At 43.8% G+C, this 19973-nt stretch overlaps 1 protein-coding gene across 1 annotated transcript; it reads right to left on the minus strand.

Moving 5' to 3' along the window:
• Window positions 1–15745: 15745 nt before the first annotated feature.
• LOC111963039 (protein LBH) lies at window positions 15746–19673 on the minus strand. Its single transcript, XM_023986260.2, has 4 exons — window positions 19571–19673; window positions 16518–16608; window positions 16031–16229; window positions 15746–15922 (listed from the first exon to the last, which is right to left on the minus strand). The coding sequence occupies exons 2-4, from the start codon at window positions 16605–16607 to the stop codon at window positions 15849–15851; spliced, it is 363 nt and encodes a 120-aa protein (XP_023842028.1). The 5' UTR covers window position 16608; window positions 19571–19673; the 3' UTR covers window positions 15746–15848.
• Between the last annotated feature and the right edge of the window lie 300 nt (window positions 19674–19973).

Below are 19973 nucleotides of genomic sequence, written 5' to 3' on the forward strand. Positions count from 1 at the left end.
GGTCACTTAGGAATGGTCCATCCTCTCCACAGTCACTCATGAACAGCACAGCAACCAGGAGAGGAATAGAGACACAATTTGTCACTTTAGTGCTGCATACTTTGTGTTAAATTATACATTCCCAGTACAGTAGAGAGCGAGATAGATTATCGACTGTCATCCCCAAAGCGAAGAGCTTTAAATAGCCTTGTCAGCTCTCTCAGAGGAGGCCTTTAGGATTGGGACTTTGCAGTGTTTAATGCTTAGTGATATGAATGTTTTCATATGTTGACACTGTGAGACCAGAATCACCTATTGTATGTGATAGTTACAGTTGTAGGTTGCCTGTCTTTATTTTAGGTACTACTCTTTATTTTGCTCACCACTTGGTGATGTAATTTATTGTAAAATAAAAATGTGTGATGCACCTGTCAGGTATTCCCTCCTCCTCCCGCTCCCCCTCTCCAGTGCTCGATGTCGCCGGTCTACTAACCAACGTCCCTGGCAACCATCATTACGCACACCTGGAGTTCATCATCACCTTGACTACTTTCCCTTTATTTAGCCCTAAGTAGCCTCAGTCATCAGGCAGTATTGGTTTATCTTCACGTACAATACGTTGCCTTGCATCATCATCATCATCATCATCAGTATTAAAGTTTCTTTCTGCACCTGCTTCCTGACTCCCTGCATATACAGTACGTGATAAAATACTGCCTCAGAATATGGAAGCAACAGAGGATAAAACCATCTTGCAGACGTTCAAGGAACAGGGTCATCTACTCCATCAACACCACGACCAGCTGGTGCAACTGGGTACGGCCATGGAGGAGCTCCTCCACGTTCTCTACCGCCTCGACACCACCAGCGAGGCTCTCCCTACCCCTATCAGAGGGCATCCTACCACTGGTCGTCACAGTGAGCCAGTCCCCCATCCTACCCAGCTATCTGCCCAGGTCGGCGATGTCCGACTGTCCCTTTCGGATAAGTATGACGGTACTCGATCGAAATACCATTGCTTCCTACTCCAGTGCTCCCTCTATTTTGCCCTTCAGAAGGGAACTCCCACTACCGAGAGGTCCAAGGTTGCCACGGTCATTTCCCTGCTGACCGGGCGGGCGTTGGAGTGGGCTACCGCCGTCTGGGAGAGAGGAGAGGAAGAGCTAGGTTCCAATGAGAGGTTCATGGCTCTATTCAGGAAGGTCTTCGACCATCCTCCAGAAGGCAGAGAGGAAGGTGAACGACTTCTCCAACTCCAGCACGGTGCCCAGAACACTGCGGAGTATGCCCTCACCTTTCGGACTGTGGCAGCCTCCAGTGGATGGAATGAGCCGGCTCTCCGCACTCTATTCCGGAGAGCACTGCGCGAAGAGGTCCAGATGAAGTTGACATGTCGGGATTCACAACACATCCTTGGACGCACTCATCCCGATGGCCATCCGTCTGGATAACCTTCTTCGGGAGTTCCGGCACCTACCTCTCTCCTCGCCCTCCTCCTTCAGCTGTCCTGAGGCATAGCCTGAACCCATGGAGGTAGGGGCCACACACCAATCTGTCCCTATTGCGGCCAGGAGGGGCACCAGCTTCTGTGGTGTCCGATGCGTCCCAACCCGGTGTCCAATAGGGCAGAGGGGCGGACTTCGTTACTGATCTCCCCCCATCTGATGGTTTCACCACTGTTATGGTTGTTGTGGACAGATTCTCCAAATCCTGCCGTGTTATCCCTCTCTCAGCTCTCCTTACAGCTCTCCAGGTTGCTGAGGCACTGTTCCAGCAGGTCTTCCGGCACTATGGCCTTCCGGAGGACATCGTCTCTGACCGTGGCCCCCAATTCACGTCCCGGGTATGGAGAGCCTTCATGGAGAAGCTGGGGGCCATGGCCAGCCTCACATCTGGGTACCGGCCTCAGTCCAACGGGCAGGTGGAGAGGACCAACCAGGAGCTGGGGAGGTTCCTAAGGAGTCACTGCCAGGACCGACAGGGGGAGTATGCCCGGTTCCTTCACTGGACGGAGTATGCCCAGAACTCACTCCTCCCCCTTGGACTCTGAGACAGAATGAGGCCCCTGCAGTGGACGAGTGGTTCCGGCATGTGGAATGCAGCCCACGTGAGGTTCCAGTGCGCTGTCCGCCATCAGAAGGATCAGGCGGACCGTCACCGCAGTGAGGCTCCCGTGTTCCATCCTGGTGATCGCGTCTGGCTCTCCACCAGGAACTTCACGCGCCGCCTGCCCTGCTGGAAGCTGAGACCCCGGTCTGTGGGGCACTTCAAGGTCCTCTGGAGGGTCAAGGAGGTAACTTACCATTTACAACTGCCCACCAACTACCGGATCTCACCCTCTTTTCATGTTTCCCTCCTTAGGCCGGTGGTTCATGGTCCCATGGCTGATGCCGCACACCGCGACACCACTCCGCCTCCCCTGGACATCGATGGGACCCCTGCCAATGCTGTCAGGTCCCTACTGGACTCCCAACGTCGTAGGGGCGGCTTCAGTATCTGGTGGACTGGGAGGGGTACGGCCCAGAGGCGCACTGTTGGGTTTCGGCGGCCGACATCCTGGACCACAACATCGTCCGGGATTTCCAACTCCGTCGTCTGGACAGGCCCGCTCCTCGCCCTCGGGGCCGTCCTCCTGGTCGGCGTCGTCCTACAACTGGAGCTGCTTTTCAGGGGGAATATTGTCATGCCTACTCCCGCTCCCCCTCTCCAGCGCTCGACGTCGCCGGTCTACTAACTACTGGTCCTGGAAACCATTATTACGCACAGCTACTCACCATCATTACGCACACCTACTCCCCATCATTACACACACCTGGACTTCATCATTACCTTGATTACTTTCCCTTTATTTAGCCCTCAGTAGCCTCAGTCATCAGGCAGTATTGATTTATTTTCACATTCAGTACGCTACCCTTTTGTTCATCTACCTAGCATCATCATTATTAAACCCTCTTTCTGCACCTGCTTCTTGACTCCCTTGTGTATACGTGATAGAGGTGAATCACACAAAGTGCTTTTTAATGTAATTCTGTCTATCAATGTTCTGCTCATGTATGTGTCTAACTTCAGCATGATATGAAAATTAGCCCCCCTCCCACCTTCAGCAGTACAGGAGAGTGTCAGGAAACCTGAATTATGCAACAAATCAAGTCTGTTTAATTCCTCCAGTCTCTCTGTGCCATGACTCATCCTGTTCCCTCTCTCTACTCAGCGGAGGAAGGAGAACACCCAGGTGAAATGTGTTTCTCTCCAGCCCTATGTTGTCAGAGTAGCTTTTATGAAAATGTGTGTGAGTGAGAGAAAGGGCAAAAAGAGCTGGAGAAGAGGGGTGAAATGTTTTCTCTCTCTCTAGGTTGTCAGAAGAGATTTGTGGGATGTGTTTCGAGCCATGTTCAGTGGAACTTTCCTCAGACAATTCAGACCGTTGGGCTTTTACACCAGCCATGGTCACAGATAGAGTTGAAGTCAGAAGTTAACATACACCTTAGCCAAATACATTTAAACTCAGTTTTTCACAATTCCTGACATTTAATCCTGGTAAAAAATCCCTGTCTTGTGTCAGTTAGGATCACCACTTTATTTTAAGAATGTGAAATGTCAGAATAATAGTAGAGAGAATGATTTATTTAAACTTTTATTTCTTTCATCACTTTCTCAGTGGGTCAGAAGTTTACATACACTCAATTAGTATTTGGTAGCATTGCCTTTAAATTGTTTAACTTGGGTCAATCGTTTCGGGTAGCCTTCCACAAGCTTCTCACAATAAGTTGGGTGAATTTTGGCCCATTCCTCCTGACAGAGTTGGTGTAACCGAGTTAGGTTTGTAGGCCTCCTTGCTCACACACGCTTTTTCAGTACTGCCCACAATTTTTCTATGGGATTGAGGTCAGGGCTTTGTGATGGCCACTCCAATACCTTGACTTTATTGTCCTTAAGCCATTTTGCCACAACTTTGGAAGTATGCTCTGGGTCATTGTCCATTTGGAAGACCCATTTGCAACCAAGCTTTAACTTCCTGACTGATGTCTTGAAATGTTGCTTCAATATTTCCACATCATTTTCCTCCCTCATGATGCCATCTATTTTGTGAAGTGCACCAGTCCCTCCTGCAGCAAAGCACCCCCACAACATGATGCTGCCACCCCCATGCTTCATGGTTGGGATGGTGTTCTTCGGCTTGCAAGAATCCCCCTTTTTCCTCCAAACATAACGATGGTCATTATGGCCAAACAGTTCTAGTTTTGTTTCATCAGACCAGAGGACATTTCTCCAAAAAGTGCAATCTTTGTCCCATGTGCAGTTGCAAACTGTATTCTGGCTTTTTTATGGCGGTTTTGGAGCAGTGGCTTCTTCCTTGCTGAGCAGCCTTTCAGGTTATGTCGATATAGGACTCGTTTTACTGTGGATATAGATACTTTTGTACCCGTTTTCTCCAACATCTTCACAAGGTCCTTTGCTGTTGTTCTGGGATTGATTTGCACTTTTCGAACCAAAGTACATTCATCTCTAGGAGACAGAACGCATCTCCTTCCTCAGCGGTATGACGGCTGCGTGGTCCCATGGTGTTTATACTTGCGTACTATTGTTTGTACAGATGAACGTGGTACCTTCAGGCGTTTGGAAATTGCTCCCAATGATGAACCAGACTTGTGGAGGTCTACAATTGTTTTTCTGAGGTCTTGGCTGATTTATTTTGATTTTCCCATGATGTCAAGCAAAGAGGCACTGAGTTTGAAGGTAGGCCTTAAAATACATCCACAGGTACACCTCCAATTGACTCAAATTATGTCAATTAGCCTATCAGAAGCTTCTAAAGCCATGACATCATTTTCTGGACTTTTCCAAGCTGTTTAAAGGCACAGTCAACTTAGTGTATCCTCACCGACTTGCCAAAACGATAGTTTGTTAACAAGACATTTGTGGAGTGGTTGAAAAACAAGTTTTATTGACTCCAACCTAAGTGTATGTAAACTTCCGACTTCAACTGTATCAGCTGGTGGCAGGAGCATGTGAGCAACAGCCTTAATGGTTGCACTATAATCCACTGAGAGCTTTACCATTTGAAAAGAATACATTTACTTTAATAGGAGCATTTTCACAGTAGTTTAAATGGTCTGTCTTGTGAGAAAGGTCACATAAGTAAACAGACTTATGGAGGCAAAAATGTAGGTGTATTATGTACGATATTAGCATAGGCTACTGTCAATCATCTATAAATGTACTGTTTGATCAGTACATTTAGCGTATGATAAAATTATACCAGGTAGTGGTAGTGACATTTACTCAATGTACTTTATATTATCTTATTGTGCTGACTATTTCAATTATACATATTTTTTTTATACTATCGATATATTGTGTGACCATGATACTCTAGAGTAGGTTTCAGAAGCCTCCTTTATTACCTGGCACCAACATGCGCCCTTTGTCCTGATCTGGTCCACATTCTGATTGTGCCCACATTTACAGAAATATGTCTACACATGGTATTAAAATGTTTTTCATATCCATTCACTGTGTCAGTATTGTGACCCGATTTACTGGTCCCTCCCTGTATGCAAATTATTTGACAGCTATTCTTTCAAAATAATATGTATTTATTTTATACACATATTGATGCCATAAGTCAATGGTGCCACCTGTAAATTATTTTAGAAGGCGGGATAATGATGATTTAAATGGTTTCACTGTCCAGATCAGTCTACACTTGTAAGTGTACAATGCGTGCCTGACTACCTACGAAAGTAGTCAGGAAGATCTGATCACAATCCACTCCTTGCTCCCCTCCTGGCACTGAGGATGGTCATGGATGGTCAAATGGTAATATCCCAGCTGTTAGATGTGCCACCAGAGAGGAGGATCATCTCCCTGTATGAGATGGACATGCCAGCCATTGTGATTGCATTTGACAAGCAGACTGGGCTGTAAGATGCCTGGATGGGCTCAGTGAGTAATCCAGTCAAAACAGAGCTCTGTGTGTCCGGAGAGAAAATTGTGAAAGTGACAGAGGGGAAAGAGGGCACAAGAGCAAATAGGAGATGAGGAATAACCATAGACTTAAACCATAGACTTAGCTAGAAGACTCATATTTTTATTTGTCCCATTAGGTGTCTGTGAGAGCAAGGGCAGTGCCATTGATGACTGAAACAAATATTGTGTGTCATTCATTTATTGTTGCCACCAGTGGTGTAAACAACTTTTAGTTTTACCCGACTATATTCCTAAAAAAAAGTATGTACTTTCTACTCCATACATTTTCCCTGACACCCAAAAGTACTTGTTACATTTTGAGAGGTGGAGGGTGACAGGAAAATGGTCCAATTCACGTACTTATCAAGAGAACATCCCTGGTCACCTCTACTGCCTCTGATCTGGCGGACTCACTAAACACAAATGCTTAATTTGTAAATTATGTCTGAGTGTTGGAGTGTGCCCCTGGCTATCTGTAAATTAAACAAAACAAGAAAACTGTGCTGTCTGGTTAGCTTAATATAAGTATTTTCAAATGATTTATACTTTTACTTTTGATACTTAAGTATATTGTAGCATATATAATTACTTTTGATACTTAAGTATATTTAAAACCCAATACTTTTAGACTTTTACTCAAGTAGTATTTTACTGGGTGACTTCCACTTTTACTTTTACTTTTATGTTAAGGTATCTTAACTTTTACTCAGGTATGACAATTGGGTACTTTTTACACCACTGGTTGCCACTAGATGGCGGTGATTTAGCTTAAAGCCACTTACAAACAATAGCACCCAATTTGAAGAAGAAGACAATGCTCTGATCATTGGCTGACCGCTCCCAACCCATAGGAATCCCCAGCCCACTATTTTAAAATGGTGGAAGCCCGCAATGGTAATGTCCTTGGGAAAATGGGTTATTTCTAAGGAGAGATCTCTTTCCATCTCTATAGGACTAAGATAGAGGGATGGATTTAGCTTAGAGGTAACAAAAATTATAACAAAATATTTTATGAAAATATTGTGTATTTAGGGGTGTTGTAGTAAATCTTTCAGCACTGAAAATCATATTTTCCAACAACACGAGCAACGAAGCAAAAACAAAAACTGCTCTTCAAATGTCATATAATACCCAAAGATCGATAAGCTCACATCAGAGGGATTCCAGCCTAGCCTGAGCCCATCCTGTAGCAGGAAGGTGGTCTTTTCCAGGCTGTTCTGCAACAACTATCCACCCTCATCGGTCAGTGTCACCGACATAGGTGGCTGGCTGGTTTCATAATCAATCCACTCAAGTTAAGCTGTCTGTTTGTGACAAACACAATGTATTTCTATTCACCAGCTATGTGGAGACAGAAACATACAGCTGTGTTTGGAGGTCGAAAATAAACTTTGGAATATCTGCCAACCTTGTGTGACTGCATATTGAAAGTCAAGAGCCATCTGTTTTATGTGATGGCAGGTAAGCTCTGACATGCCAGATACAGGTATGATAGTATACATCTGCCCCCTCTCACCGTTGTAGTGCCAGGGAAAGGGTGGTAATATGAGCCAACCACGGGGGCTTTGAGCGTCTGGGGGCAGGAGGATGGGGGCTCATTAATGATGCATAAAGCTATACTGTAACATTGGCTCCGTTTAGTGTGTGAGTACCAGAGATGCCCAGGGTTTGCCCATGAAACTGGGGAATGTTAGAAAAACCACCAGTAATACCACTGGAAACACAGGCATCACATCAGCAACAAAAATGTTTTTCAAACACTACCTGGAGATGCCTCATACTCCCATTGTGCAACCCAACGAAGGGGAACTCAACTACCTACATCCAGAGGTCAGAGAGGTTTTTCTCTAGAGATGCTGATTGCTTGTTTGTTTGTTTTTGGAACCCAATTCAGTCACTGGTTTGTGTCTGGAAAGATAAATTCTATCAAATATCTACAACCTTTCTTTCTCTTCATCGTTCATGTCGAGAGATTTGTCTGTAAGGGGCTGTTTTATCATTCCCTCCTGCTTCATCATGGAGTGCAATGGTAAATATAGCACTCCTACCCATTGGGATTGGCTGTTTGCCAATAATGAATCACTCTGAGTGAGAAAGTGTGTGTGTGTGTGTGTGTGTGTGTGTGTGTGTGTTGTGTGTGTGTGGTGTGTGTGTGTGTTGTGTGTGTGGTGTGTGTGTGTGTGTGTGTGTTGTGTGTGTGTGTGTGTGTGTGTGTGTGGTGTGTGTGTGGGTGGGTGGGTGGGTGGGTGGTGGGTGAGTGGGTGGGTGCGTGTGTGCACGCCTGTGAGGAGGAACTGACCCGTTTCTAAGTGTACAGTTGGTACAGTTGCAAGATCTATGCACAGTAATTTGAATATTTGTAATATATACTCAAATTATATGATTTGGATGATTTATTCTGATTTGTAATACAGTGCATTCGGAAAGTATTCATACCCTTGGACTTTTTCCACATTTTGTACGTTACAGCCTTATTAAAAAATGTGTTAAATAAAAAAAATCTCTTCAATCTACACACAATACCCCATAACATCAAAGCGAAAACAGAAATATCTTATTTAAATAAGTACTAAGACCCTTCGCTATGAGACTCGAAATTGAGCTCAGGTGCATTCTGTTTCCATTGATCATCAATGAGATGTTTCTACAACTTGATTGTAGACCACCTGTGGTAAAGTCAATTGATTGGACATGATTTGGAAAGGCACAGACTCTGTCTATATAAGGTCCCACAGTTGACAGTGCATGTCAGAGCAAAAACCAAGCCATGAGGTCGAAGGAATTGTTCATAGAGCTCCGAGACAGGATTGTGTCGAGGCACAGTGTCACGCCCTAACCTTAGAGATCCTTGTTATTCTCTATGTTTGGTTAGGTCAGGGTGTGATTTGGGTGGGCATTCTATGTTCTCTATTTCTTTGTGTTTTGGCCAGTGTGGTTCCCAATCAGAGGCAGCTGTCTTTCATTGTCTCTGATTGGGGATCATACTTATGCAGCCCTTTTTCCCTCCTTCAGTGTGGGATCTTGTCTTTGTTTGAGTGCATGTAGTTTGCACGACGAAGCTTTTCGTTCGTTGTATTTTTTATTGTTTTTCTTGGTGGAACATTTAATTAAAAGAATGTACGCCTACAACGCTGCACCTTGGTCTCCTTCCGACGACACACATTACACACAGATCTGGGGAAGGGTACCAACAAATGTCTGCAGCATTGAAGGTCCCCAAGAACACAGTGGCTTCCATCATTCTTAAATGGAATAAATTTGGTACATCCAAGACTCTTCCTAGAGCTGGCCGCTCTGCCAAACTGAGCAATCAGGGGAGAAGGTCCTTGGTCAGGGAGGTGACCAAGAACCCGATGGTCACTCTGACAGAGCGTCAGAGTTCCTCTGTGGAGATGGGAGAACCTTCCAGAAGGACAACCATCTCTGTAGCACTCCACCAATCAGGCCTTTATGGTAGAGTGGCCAGACAGAAGCCACTCCTCAGTAAAATGCACATTACAGCACGCTTGGAGTTTGCCAAAAGGTGCCTAAAGACTCTCAGAAACAAGATTCTCTGGTCTGATGAAAACAAGATTGAACTCTTTAGCTTGAATGCCAAGCGTCACGTCTGGAGGAGACCTGGCACCATCCCTGCGGTGAAGCATCGTGGTGGCAGCATCATGCTGTGGGGATGTTTTTCAGCGGGAAGGACTGGGAGACTAGTTAGGATCGAGGGAAAGATGAACGGAGCAAAGTACAAAGAGATCCTTGATGAAAACCTGCTCTAGAGCGCTCAGGACGAAAGTTCTAGGGCGAAAGTTCACCTTCCAAAAGGCCAGCAACCCTCAGCACAGAGCCAAGACAATGCAGGAGTGGCTTGGAACAAGTCTCTGAATATCCTTGAGTGGCCCAGCCAGAGCCCGGACTTGAACCCAATCGAACATCTCTGGAGAGACCTGAAAATAATTGTGCACCGACGCTCCCCATCCAACCTGACAGAGCTTGAGAGGATCTGCAGTGAAGAATGGGAGAAACTCCACAAATACAGATGTGCCAAGCCTGTAGCGTTATACCCTAGAAGACCCGAGGCTGTAATCTCTGCCAAAGGTGTGTCGTGTCTTTGGCATCATTAAATTGAAGACTGTTATTTTATCAAATCAATTCTCTGTAATTATTATTACGTGATTAAACGAATCATGTAAATGTAATTAACTAGGAAGTCGGGGCACCAAGGAAAATCTTCAGATTACAAAGTTATAATTTTCCTAATATAACTCTTCTAATTAATGAATTATTATTTACCTCACGTTAGTCTCATTCCAAACGTCGTAAATTGTTGGTTATCTGCACGAACCCAGCCTTTACTATGAATCATCCATACACCAATTGTCTTAATAATTTATTTACTAACTAAATAATCACAGAAATGCATAAACAAATAAACAGTAGATATGGTTACTAGGAAATGATAGGGGAGGTTCCCTAATGGGCTAAGCCGATATGACGGCTTGGTGGACCAAGGGAAGTGGGTGTGGACTGAGAATGGCGGGAAAGACAAAAGAGACACTACACAGTTGATAATTATATTAATTGAAATGCTAATCCTTTGCACATGAACGCTCATTCATTCGGGAATAATTGCAATCAATATATATTTACGCTCAGTGTGTCGTCGTGATCTCTGTTGGAATCGTCCGTCTCTCTGTTGGAAAGTTCATCCAAACGTCTCTCTGCTTCCCTGGAGTCTTTCGTGGTTTGAATGGATACCTCAGAGTACCATTCAGAAATGTTCTTATAGAATAGATGTTTCGGCGGTTGTCGGTCTTCGTATCTCAGGTTCACATAATTTCTAGCTGCAGACTAGTAATTAGTATCGAAGATTTGCTCTTATTCTGTCGGGATCAATAGTCTCAGAGTTAAACCATTTCCGCCCATGTAGCCAATGCTCCATGTGGTATGGTTAGGGATTCAACAACCATTACAACCTTAGCTTAGACTGAGGTTTTTGTGGTCTCTACTCAACCTTCGCCCCTCAGCTGACCGAGGTACGTGTGGTCTGAAGAGGATTTCTTCAGGTGGGGGTTTTATTCGTAACAGTAGAAAAGGGCTGTCCCATGAGCCAGATCATGTCTGTGCTCATGGGGGCGGGCCAATGACTTAGTTAAACTTTACAGGGAATCTAATTCTCTCACATTAACGGTTCAACATCACCTTACATAATTTCACAAATAGTTGAATATTTACTCATTCATTTTATACAATAATTAGATGCAAACCTCTTAACAGAGGAACCTGTATAAACAGAGCTATGGTAATGTGGCTGTATTGTCTTTCATGAGGTCACAAACATGAAACAAAACAGACCGGGTCGTAGCTGGCTTCTCCACCGACCGTTTACACATTCTCCAAAACATGGATATTGTTCAGTTTTCAAGTTCTGTGATGTAGAAGAAGTTCCTTTTTTCTACTGCGAAACTCTCTCTCTCTATACTACATGGCCAGAAGTAGAGAGTCTCCTCCAGGAATTTACGACCTGAGATAACAGAACCTGGGTGTAGGAGAGAGAGTGGGATGCCACGCTCTATACCCAGAAAGGGCCACGTCATGACAGGTGCTTCAAAAAAGTACTGAATAAAGGGTCTGAACTCCAATTTGCATACCGCCCTAACAGATCCACAGATGATTCAATCTCTATTGCACTCCACACTTCCCTTTCCCAACTGGACAAAAGGAACACCTATGTGAGAATGCTATTCATTGACTATACAGTAGCTCAGCGTTCAACACCATAGTGCCCTCAAAGCTCATAAATAAGCTAAGGACCCTGGGACTAAACACCTCCCTCTGCAGCTGGATCCTGGACTTCCTGACGGGCCGCTCCTAGGCAGTAAGGGTAGGTAACAACACATCCGCCACGCTGATCCTCAACACGAGGGCCCCTCAGGGGTGCGTGCTCAGTCCCCTCCTGTACTCCCTTTTCACTCATGACTGCACGGTCAGGCATGACTCCAACACCATCATTAAGTTTGCCGATGACACAACAGTGGTAGGCCTGATCACCGACAATGATGAGACAGCCTATAGGGAGGAGGTCAGAGACCTGGCTGGGTGGTGCCAGGACAACAACCTCTCCCTCAACGTGATCAAGACTAAGGAGATGATTGTGGACTACAGGAAAAAGAGGACCGAGCACACCCCATTCTCATCGACGGGGCCTGTAGTGGAGCAGGTTGAGAGCTTCAAGTTCCTTGGTGTCCACATCACCAACAAATTAACATGGTCCAAGCACACCTAGACAGTCGTGAAGAGGGCACGACAAAACCTATTCCCCCCGCAGGAGACTGAAAAGGTTTGGCATGGGTCCTCAGATCCTCAAAAGGTTCTACAGCTGCACCATCGAGCGCATCCTGACTGGTTGCATCARTGCCTGGTATGGCAACTGCTCGGCCTCTGACCGCAAGGCACTACAGAGGGTAGTGCATACGGCCCAGTACATCAATGGGGCCAAGCTTCCTGCCATCCAGGACCTCTATACCAGACGGTGTCAGAGGAAGGCCCTAAAAATTGTCAAAGACTCCAGCCACCCTAGTCATAGACTGTTCTCTCTGCTACCACACAACAAGCGGTACCGGAGCGCTAAGTCTAGGTCCAAGAGGTTAATAAACAGCTTCTACCCCGAAGCCATAAGACTCTTATCAAATGGCTACCCAGACTATTTGCATTGCCCCCCCCCCCCGCCTCCTCTTTTTCTCCGCTGCTACTCTCTGTTATTATCTATGTATAGTCACTTTAATAACGCTACCTACATGTACATATTGCCTCAATTACTTCAAACAGCCGGTGCCCCCGTACATTGACTCTGTACCGGTACCCCCTGTATGTAGTCTCGCTATTGTTATTTTACTGCTGCTCTTTCATTACTTGTTCCTTGTATTTTCTTATTCTTGTTCGTAATTTTTTTAACTACATTGTTGGTTAAGGGCTTGTAAGTAAGCATTTCACTGTAAGGTCTACACCTGTTGTATTCGGCATATGTGACTAATACAATTTGATTTGATTTGAATACTTATGTAAATGTATTATGTCATTTATTTATTTTTTTATAAATTTGCAACACATTTTTAAACCCTGTTTTGTCATTATGGGGTATTGTGAGTAGATTGATGAGGGGAAAAAACGACCTCCTCAATTTTAGAATAAGGCTGTAACGTAACAAAATGTGGAAAAAATCAAGGGATCTGAATATTTTCCGAATGCACTGCATAATTATAACTTTATCTTAGAGAAACATACTAGAAACAAATCTGTCTCATGAAAGGATTCACACTGCGACAGTTCAGATGATTGTGACAAAGAAACTGTTAATGTGCCATTTTATGCTGCCAACTGAAGTTCTCCTCGGCTCTGCCATTTGTAGTGCCTCTTATCTACAATTGATTAAAATGACATTTAATGCGTGTTGGAAAGGTTACAGGTGTGACCTTCTGATGTGGTACATATGTGGACTGCATCACTAACAGAGAGAAGTAGCCTTGAGTTCTTCACTGAAATGATAGTGGCCATGTTACACTGATTAATGTTATTCTATAAAACAAGCATTCAGAAAGTGCATTTTTGCTTGTAATTCTGTAGTGAGGCTGTTGTTCTATCTCCCTGATTACATGAACTGAATGTATAGTAGTTTAAGTTGGTGTGGTTAAGAGCCTTTGCAGGATAAATGACCATATGGACAGTAAACAAGAGGCAGAGAATCACTGTTGGGAGATTATGCTGTGAATCTTTATGGCCTCATTGGAGAAGCTCTGCCTCTAAAGGTTCTCTCTCACCTTCACATCATTTACAGTGAGTGAATAACTGCCAAAAGACAAAGCCTTAATTTCAGTCCTTGGTCTGGGTGGGAAAAGACAGTCGGACGCAAATGGACAGGCATGTCCTAGTTTTCCTGACCTTGGCCTCATTTAAGCTTAATGACCCTGCCATGAGAGTTCTCTGCCCTGCTGCCCTGATGATGGGGAGACAACATCCCCATCCAGTTCCTGCTGGGCGAGAGGAGGCTGAAAGTGATGTTAAAGGCTGAGGATGCTGGGTGGGTGGTGAGACTGAGCAGAGATAGGTTAGGTGTGGTGTGTGGTGGGGAATCTAACTTGACCCATCACGACCCGCTTTGAAGGACCTGTTTGAAGCCAGCAGAAGAGGAAGATGAAAGTGGGAACACAGCGTGGGCACCACAAGAACAAAGATCCCTTTTAAAAGCTGAAAAAAAAACACCTGATGCACCTCACCTTAATGCTATTCTATCAAAAGGCACTTTTACATCAACAGGGAGGGAAGTGGCTGTCTGACGTGGCTCACTCTTTGTCCTACAAAATGGAACAAAATAAAAATCAAAGAGGATGGAAAAAACACAGACAGAAGGTTGTAAATGTACTTGTGATGATAATCACCATGATAAAAGGGGACACTGGTGATGGTGATTGTATCAACATGCAGAGAGAGAATCAACAGGCAGGTTTTATACAACTGGGTCAAATATAGCTTCAGAAATGATATGGAAATCTGCTTGCCATGGTGATGCTGCAGCCATGTCAAATGGCTGTTACCTTTTGACATGGCTGTAGCTGTATGTAAAAGCACAACTATTTCTACTTGAGGGCACAATATGCTATTGTGACCAAAGAGAAAAATGATGTCTGGTGTTTATGTTGAAATAGTTATAAAAAGAATCAAGGAGTAACATACTAAATCAAGGAGTCCTGCTGCAGTAGTTTGGTACCTTGTCTAATATTTTGATACATCATTGTGAGTCTTCATCAAATTTGAAGACCCAGTGAGCCTCTAAATAGTGCACAGTATTGACATTCCATTAAAATAGACATTTGATAAAATATTCTACACCATATTTATTTTTTCTCTTTCACTCCTTTGCTCTCCAATGCTGCCCTTTTGTTTTTCCAGAGGTGAGCATGTTTGCTGTGCCGAAGGGCTCTTAACAAGGCTGTCAGCTGAAAGGTCACATCCAAAAAGGAAAGAGAGATAGAAAAATAAGATTGAGTCCCTGCCACTCATGTCTGTGTCTAGATGAAGACACTGAATCTGACCTATACCAGGAAACCAGATCCAAGAGAGCCATCAGACATGGAGATTGTGGATGGTGGGGAGTGGATCGACATGAAGAGGGTGAGAGAGAGAGGGGGAGAAAAGTATAAAGGCACAGGCTGACAAAATCAACAAAAAAGGTTTGGCAAGCCTAAAGACTTTATTGTTTGTGCAATAACTGAGGCTTCAATCTCAGCACTCACTTTTTGATTTTTTTTGATTGTTTATATAAACTGCAGAGGAGAAAAATGCAGTTGCGGTACATACACAGCATTTTTACTCCCATTGATTGTAACAACTAGGACTATCTCTGGATGTTAGCTGCTGCTTTTTATGGTAGAACAAGTTGAAAGAACTCACTTACACATTCAGAATCATAGTTTTTCACTAGACAGGAATACCCACAGTTGTCACCACTTTATCTAGCTTACATTTTACTTGGAGTATACATGCTGGACACAACTTTGAATACTGCTGTTCAAAAACACCTCAGTTCTTACAAAGTACTCCACATTTTTACACAAGGTATCAAAATATCTACAATGAGAGGACAACAAAATTATTCAGTGCTGCGTAGCTGTGATCTAGTCTGCATGTATATGAAACTGCACAAGCACGCTATTGAAGACAGCTTTTACAGACCGCTGTATAGCCTGAAACATCAGAATGAACTCATTGGTTTTCTTGCAGTGCGCAGGGTGTGAAGGTAACGACCCTCCAAGTCCCTCCTCCACTCTCCTTAGTGCCCCTGCCCACCTGTCTATCTTTGTTACTCTGGACACATTTACAGTGATAGCAGCTGTGGAGGTGGATGGAAGATCTTCTCAGTTAGATTCCTCCACTACGGCCCCATACACCACTTCACTGCTGTCCTGCACCCCGAGATTCAGATCTTCATCTGGGAGACACATGGAGAGAGGTGTCACAATCAGATAGGGAAAGAGTCTCTCTCACACACACACACTTTACATTGAGGTAATCAGAATATCATGCCAGGTTATCCTACCTGCGGTCTGGTCCTGTGTGGTCTGAAGAGGAGTGTGTTTGTGGGGCTGCATCCCGCCTGGGGCCTCTACAGAGTTGGGATCCATAGGGGGCCAGCGGAGCTCCCCGCTTTCCACATTGCCCCCATCAGAGGGCTCCACCACAATAGAGGGAAGTCTCTTGGATAGCTTGGGATTCCGCTCATGGGTATCTGGGAAAATCTGGACACAAGAAGTAGGGTCGATTGACTCTTTATTAGGGTGTTTTACTCTTTCTTATAGGGATTTGAAGTTCAAATCTGAGATCCTTGCAATGAGAGCTCATACAACATTTTACAAGAAAGATCCAAAATTAAAGGCACATTCGTAATTGGTAGGCTGTCAATTAATCTCTTGGTTGAGTGACTGTTGGATGGATGGATGGATGGATGGATGGATGGATGGATGGATGGATGGATGGATGGATGGATGGATGGATGGACGGACGGATTGAGGCAACAGTAGACTCACCTGAAAGGATATGCCCTGATCCCCTGATACTGCTCCAGCTACATTGAAGTCCTTTATCACAGGTTCCTGTGTGTTCATCACCTCAGTCATCCTATGAACAACAAGGGGACCAAGGCAATACTGCTGTTGTATACCCTTTTATGCAAAGAAACGGATGTGGTTTATTTCTATAATAAATTCATACAGATGTAGGATCTTAATTTGATCACCCTGTTGCAGGAGAACATTCTTGCAATACACTTGTAGTGTATTTGAGGTTTAAAAAGGCTTCTGAAGTTTGTAATTTCCACTTAGAAATTTCAGACTTGATTTTCCCTTACAAAAAATGTATAAACCCCAACAAAAATGTCCATTCATTATAATCCACATAATAATTCACATTTCCTGTTGCTGCAGGATTATTTTCCTGCTGTAGAAAACTGTCTCAAATGAAGATCCTACATCTGAATCGCAGTTCTACTCAGAGCTACTCAAGTCAATTGTGATGCTTTTTTAATCTCCCTTCTTGGTCATTCTTGCTTCCCTCGCTCGCTCAGCTGTTGCTTATTTGATGACAACTTTGACTAGAGAGTACAGTAGTGCCAAGCCAGCCTCTGTGGTCCAACGAGACAGCCCTAAAGTTGAAAGTGTTTTGACACAGAAATCATAGTCACTTTACAGGGTCCTGTACTTCCAGTCTCACATGCAAATAAGCATACAGAAACCTGGCACTTCAAGAACAACCTAAACTCAGAAAATATTCAGACTGTGTAGCAGAAACTTGTCTGAAGAAGGCTTCTTTTGTTTCTTTTGTTTCGTATTGATATGGACGTAAGCAGCGTATGAAATGGGAATGACAGTCTGTGTGATTTTCTGAGTATAGCAGTTGGCAAAGTTTGGAAAAAGACAGCTGTTTTGGGTGTTTTCAAGCGTGTACTATGTAGTAATTACTGATGATATGAAAGTCTGAATTCTGTCCTTTAAACCTGGATGTGTTTTGTTTTTTCTTCCTTGTGTCATATTACTATGGTATATTTTCAAGCTAATTGCTCCTTTATTCCTACTCAAAAGCACATATTGTCCCTAGATGGAATTCCTGTGGTCACTGTGTGTCTTGACCCCTCGGCCGTCCTCGCTCCAAGGGAAAGGCTTCTCTTATTCAATATCAGTTGTGAAGTCATACTTAGCATGGTTCAATGTAATTGCGAAAGCTTGGGTACACATTGCTGTGGGTTAAGAGTTTGGTATGTAGTGTTACTCCATACAACATACGACACTATTCTGTATACTTCTGGCCCTTCTTTGGACACTGTGTTAACAACCCTCCAGGCGAGCTTCAATGCCATACAACTCTCCTTCCGTGGCCTCCAATTGCTCTTAAATACAAGTAAAACTAAATGCATGCTCTTCAACCGATCGCTGCCTGCACCTGCCCGCCTGTCCAACATCACTACTCTGGACGGCTCTGACTTAGAATATGTGGACAACTACAAATACCTAGGTGTCTGGTTAGACTGTAAACTCTCCTTCCAGACTCACATCAAACATCTCCAATCCAAAGTTAAATCTAGAATTGGCTTCCTATTCCGCAACAAAGCATCCTTCACTCATGCTGCCAAACATACCCTTGTAAAACTGACCATCCTACCAATCCTCGACTTCGGTGATGTCATTTACAAAATAGCCTCCAATACCCTACTCAATAAATTGGATGCAGTCTATCACAGTGCCATCCGTTTTGTCACCAAAGCCCCATATACTACTCACCACTGCGACCTGTACACTCTCGTTGGCTGGCCCTCGCTTCATACTCGTCGCCAAACCCACTGGCTCCAGGTCATCTACAAGACCCTGCTAGGTAAAGTCCCCCCTTATCTCAGCTCGCTGGTCACCATAGCAGCACCCACCTGTAGCACGCGCTCCAGCAGGTATATCTCTCTGGTCACCCCCAAAACCAATTCCTCCTTTGGTCGCCTCTCCTTCCAGTTCTCTGCTGCCAATGACTGGAACGAACTACAAAAATCTCTGAAACTGGAAACACTTATCTCCCTCACTAGCTTTAAGCACCAGCTGTCAGAGCAGCTCATAGATTACTGCACCTGTACATAGCCCATCTATAATTTAGCCCAAACAACTACCTCTTTACCTACTGTATTTATTTATTCATTTTGCTCCTTTGCACCCCATTATTTCTATCTCTACTTTGCACATTCTTCCACTGCAAACCAACCATTCCAGTGTTATTGTATTTACTTCGCCACCATGGCCTTTTTTATATTTTTATTATATTTTTATTTATTTATATATATATATTTTGTTACCCTTATCTCACCTCACTTGCTCCATGTGTAACTCTGTGTTGTTGTATGTGTCGAACTGCTTTGCTTTATCTTGGCCAGGTCGCAATTGTAAATGAGAACGTGTTCTCAACTTGACTACCTGGTTAAATAAAGGTGAAATAAAAAAAATAAAAAAACAAAGACACCTAACCTACTGTAATGATGGCATGACACCAACAGACATCAGGTTAAAATAATATACCACAGCATGATGTGACTAGGAGGAAAGGTGTGTGAGTGATAAGATGGATGCAGATGGAAAGAATGTCATCAAGGTGCATCCAACTATTCAAAAGCAAAGTCTGCATACATTCCAACCCAATAAAGTGTTTCTCTTGTCAGAGACACAGGTTCAAATACAAGTGTAATCTTTACTATTGTCCTATTTCAGAGCCAAGCAATATTGTTGAGCTGGAGTAACTGCTAAAATGCACTCACCTATATCCAATCCTTTCATATTAGTAAGGACTAAGAAATATGACATAGGAAAGGAGGCAGCTCCTCGTATTAAGACGCACCCATGTCATACCGTGACACAATGTAGTTGCAATTGTCCAGCTCTGTCCGAAATGCAGACACAGAGACTCAGTGCTAAACTGTAAAACACTACATTTGAACACTCTATTCTCTATTATTATAGGATATTTGTGTTTGTCCTAAGCCATTTGTTGATAAACTCAAACTGTTTATAGGCTACTAACTCTAACTGTGCGCACCTTAATCATGAATGTCTACCTGTTTGGAGTGTTTACGTCCTTCAAAGCGGAGTTGAGGAAGGTGTTTTTTCAGAATCTTTTTTTTTCAAGAGAGAGAGAAATCCGAGAGACAAGTGTCCTTATACACAGTAATGTTCCGAATGAAGTTTCCCCAGCACGCGAGTACTGGAGTATGCGCACTTGCGCAGTCGGGTGACTCGACTGACACCATTGCCTACTGAGAGACCACAGGTAGTATAGAGACAAGAGAATAATTGATTATTCTGCCAAAACTATTACCCAAGAGTGTACACTAGGACAGTTGCGATTTTAACATGTAAATCTTGGTGGGGCAAAAAAATCTAACAAATATTAACGCATGCCAGTAAAGCCACTACACAACACAACACTAAACAATACATTACTTGGACTATAACGGCGAC

The sequence above is a fragment of the Salvelinus sp. IW2-2015 genome, linkage group LG4q.2 (genome assembly GCF_002910315.2).
Source record: "Salvelinus sp. IW2-2015 linkage group LG4q.2, ASM291031v2, whole genome shotgun sequence".
In the NCBI taxonomy this organism is placed as follows: Eukaryota; Metazoa; Chordata; class Actinopteri; order Salmoniformes; family Salmonidae; genus Salvelinus; species Salvelinus sp. IW2-2015.

What these genes read in the sequence shown, in the direction of transcription:
- LOC111963039 (XM_023986260.2), bottom strand. Translation starts at nt 16,607, where the DNA reads ATGACTGAGGTGATGAACACACAGGAACCTGTGATAAAGGACTTCAAT. An exon ending in ATCAGGGCATATCCTTTCAG is followed by an intron (nt 16,230 to 16,517) that starts GTGAGTCTACTG and finishes TCTTGTGTCCAG; the next exon opens with ATTTTCCCAGATACCCATGA. An exon ending in CACACAGGACCAGACCGCAG is followed by an intron (nt 15,923 to 16,030) that starts GTAGGATAACCT and finishes TGTGTCTCCCAG; the next exon opens with ATGAAGATCTGAATCTCGGG.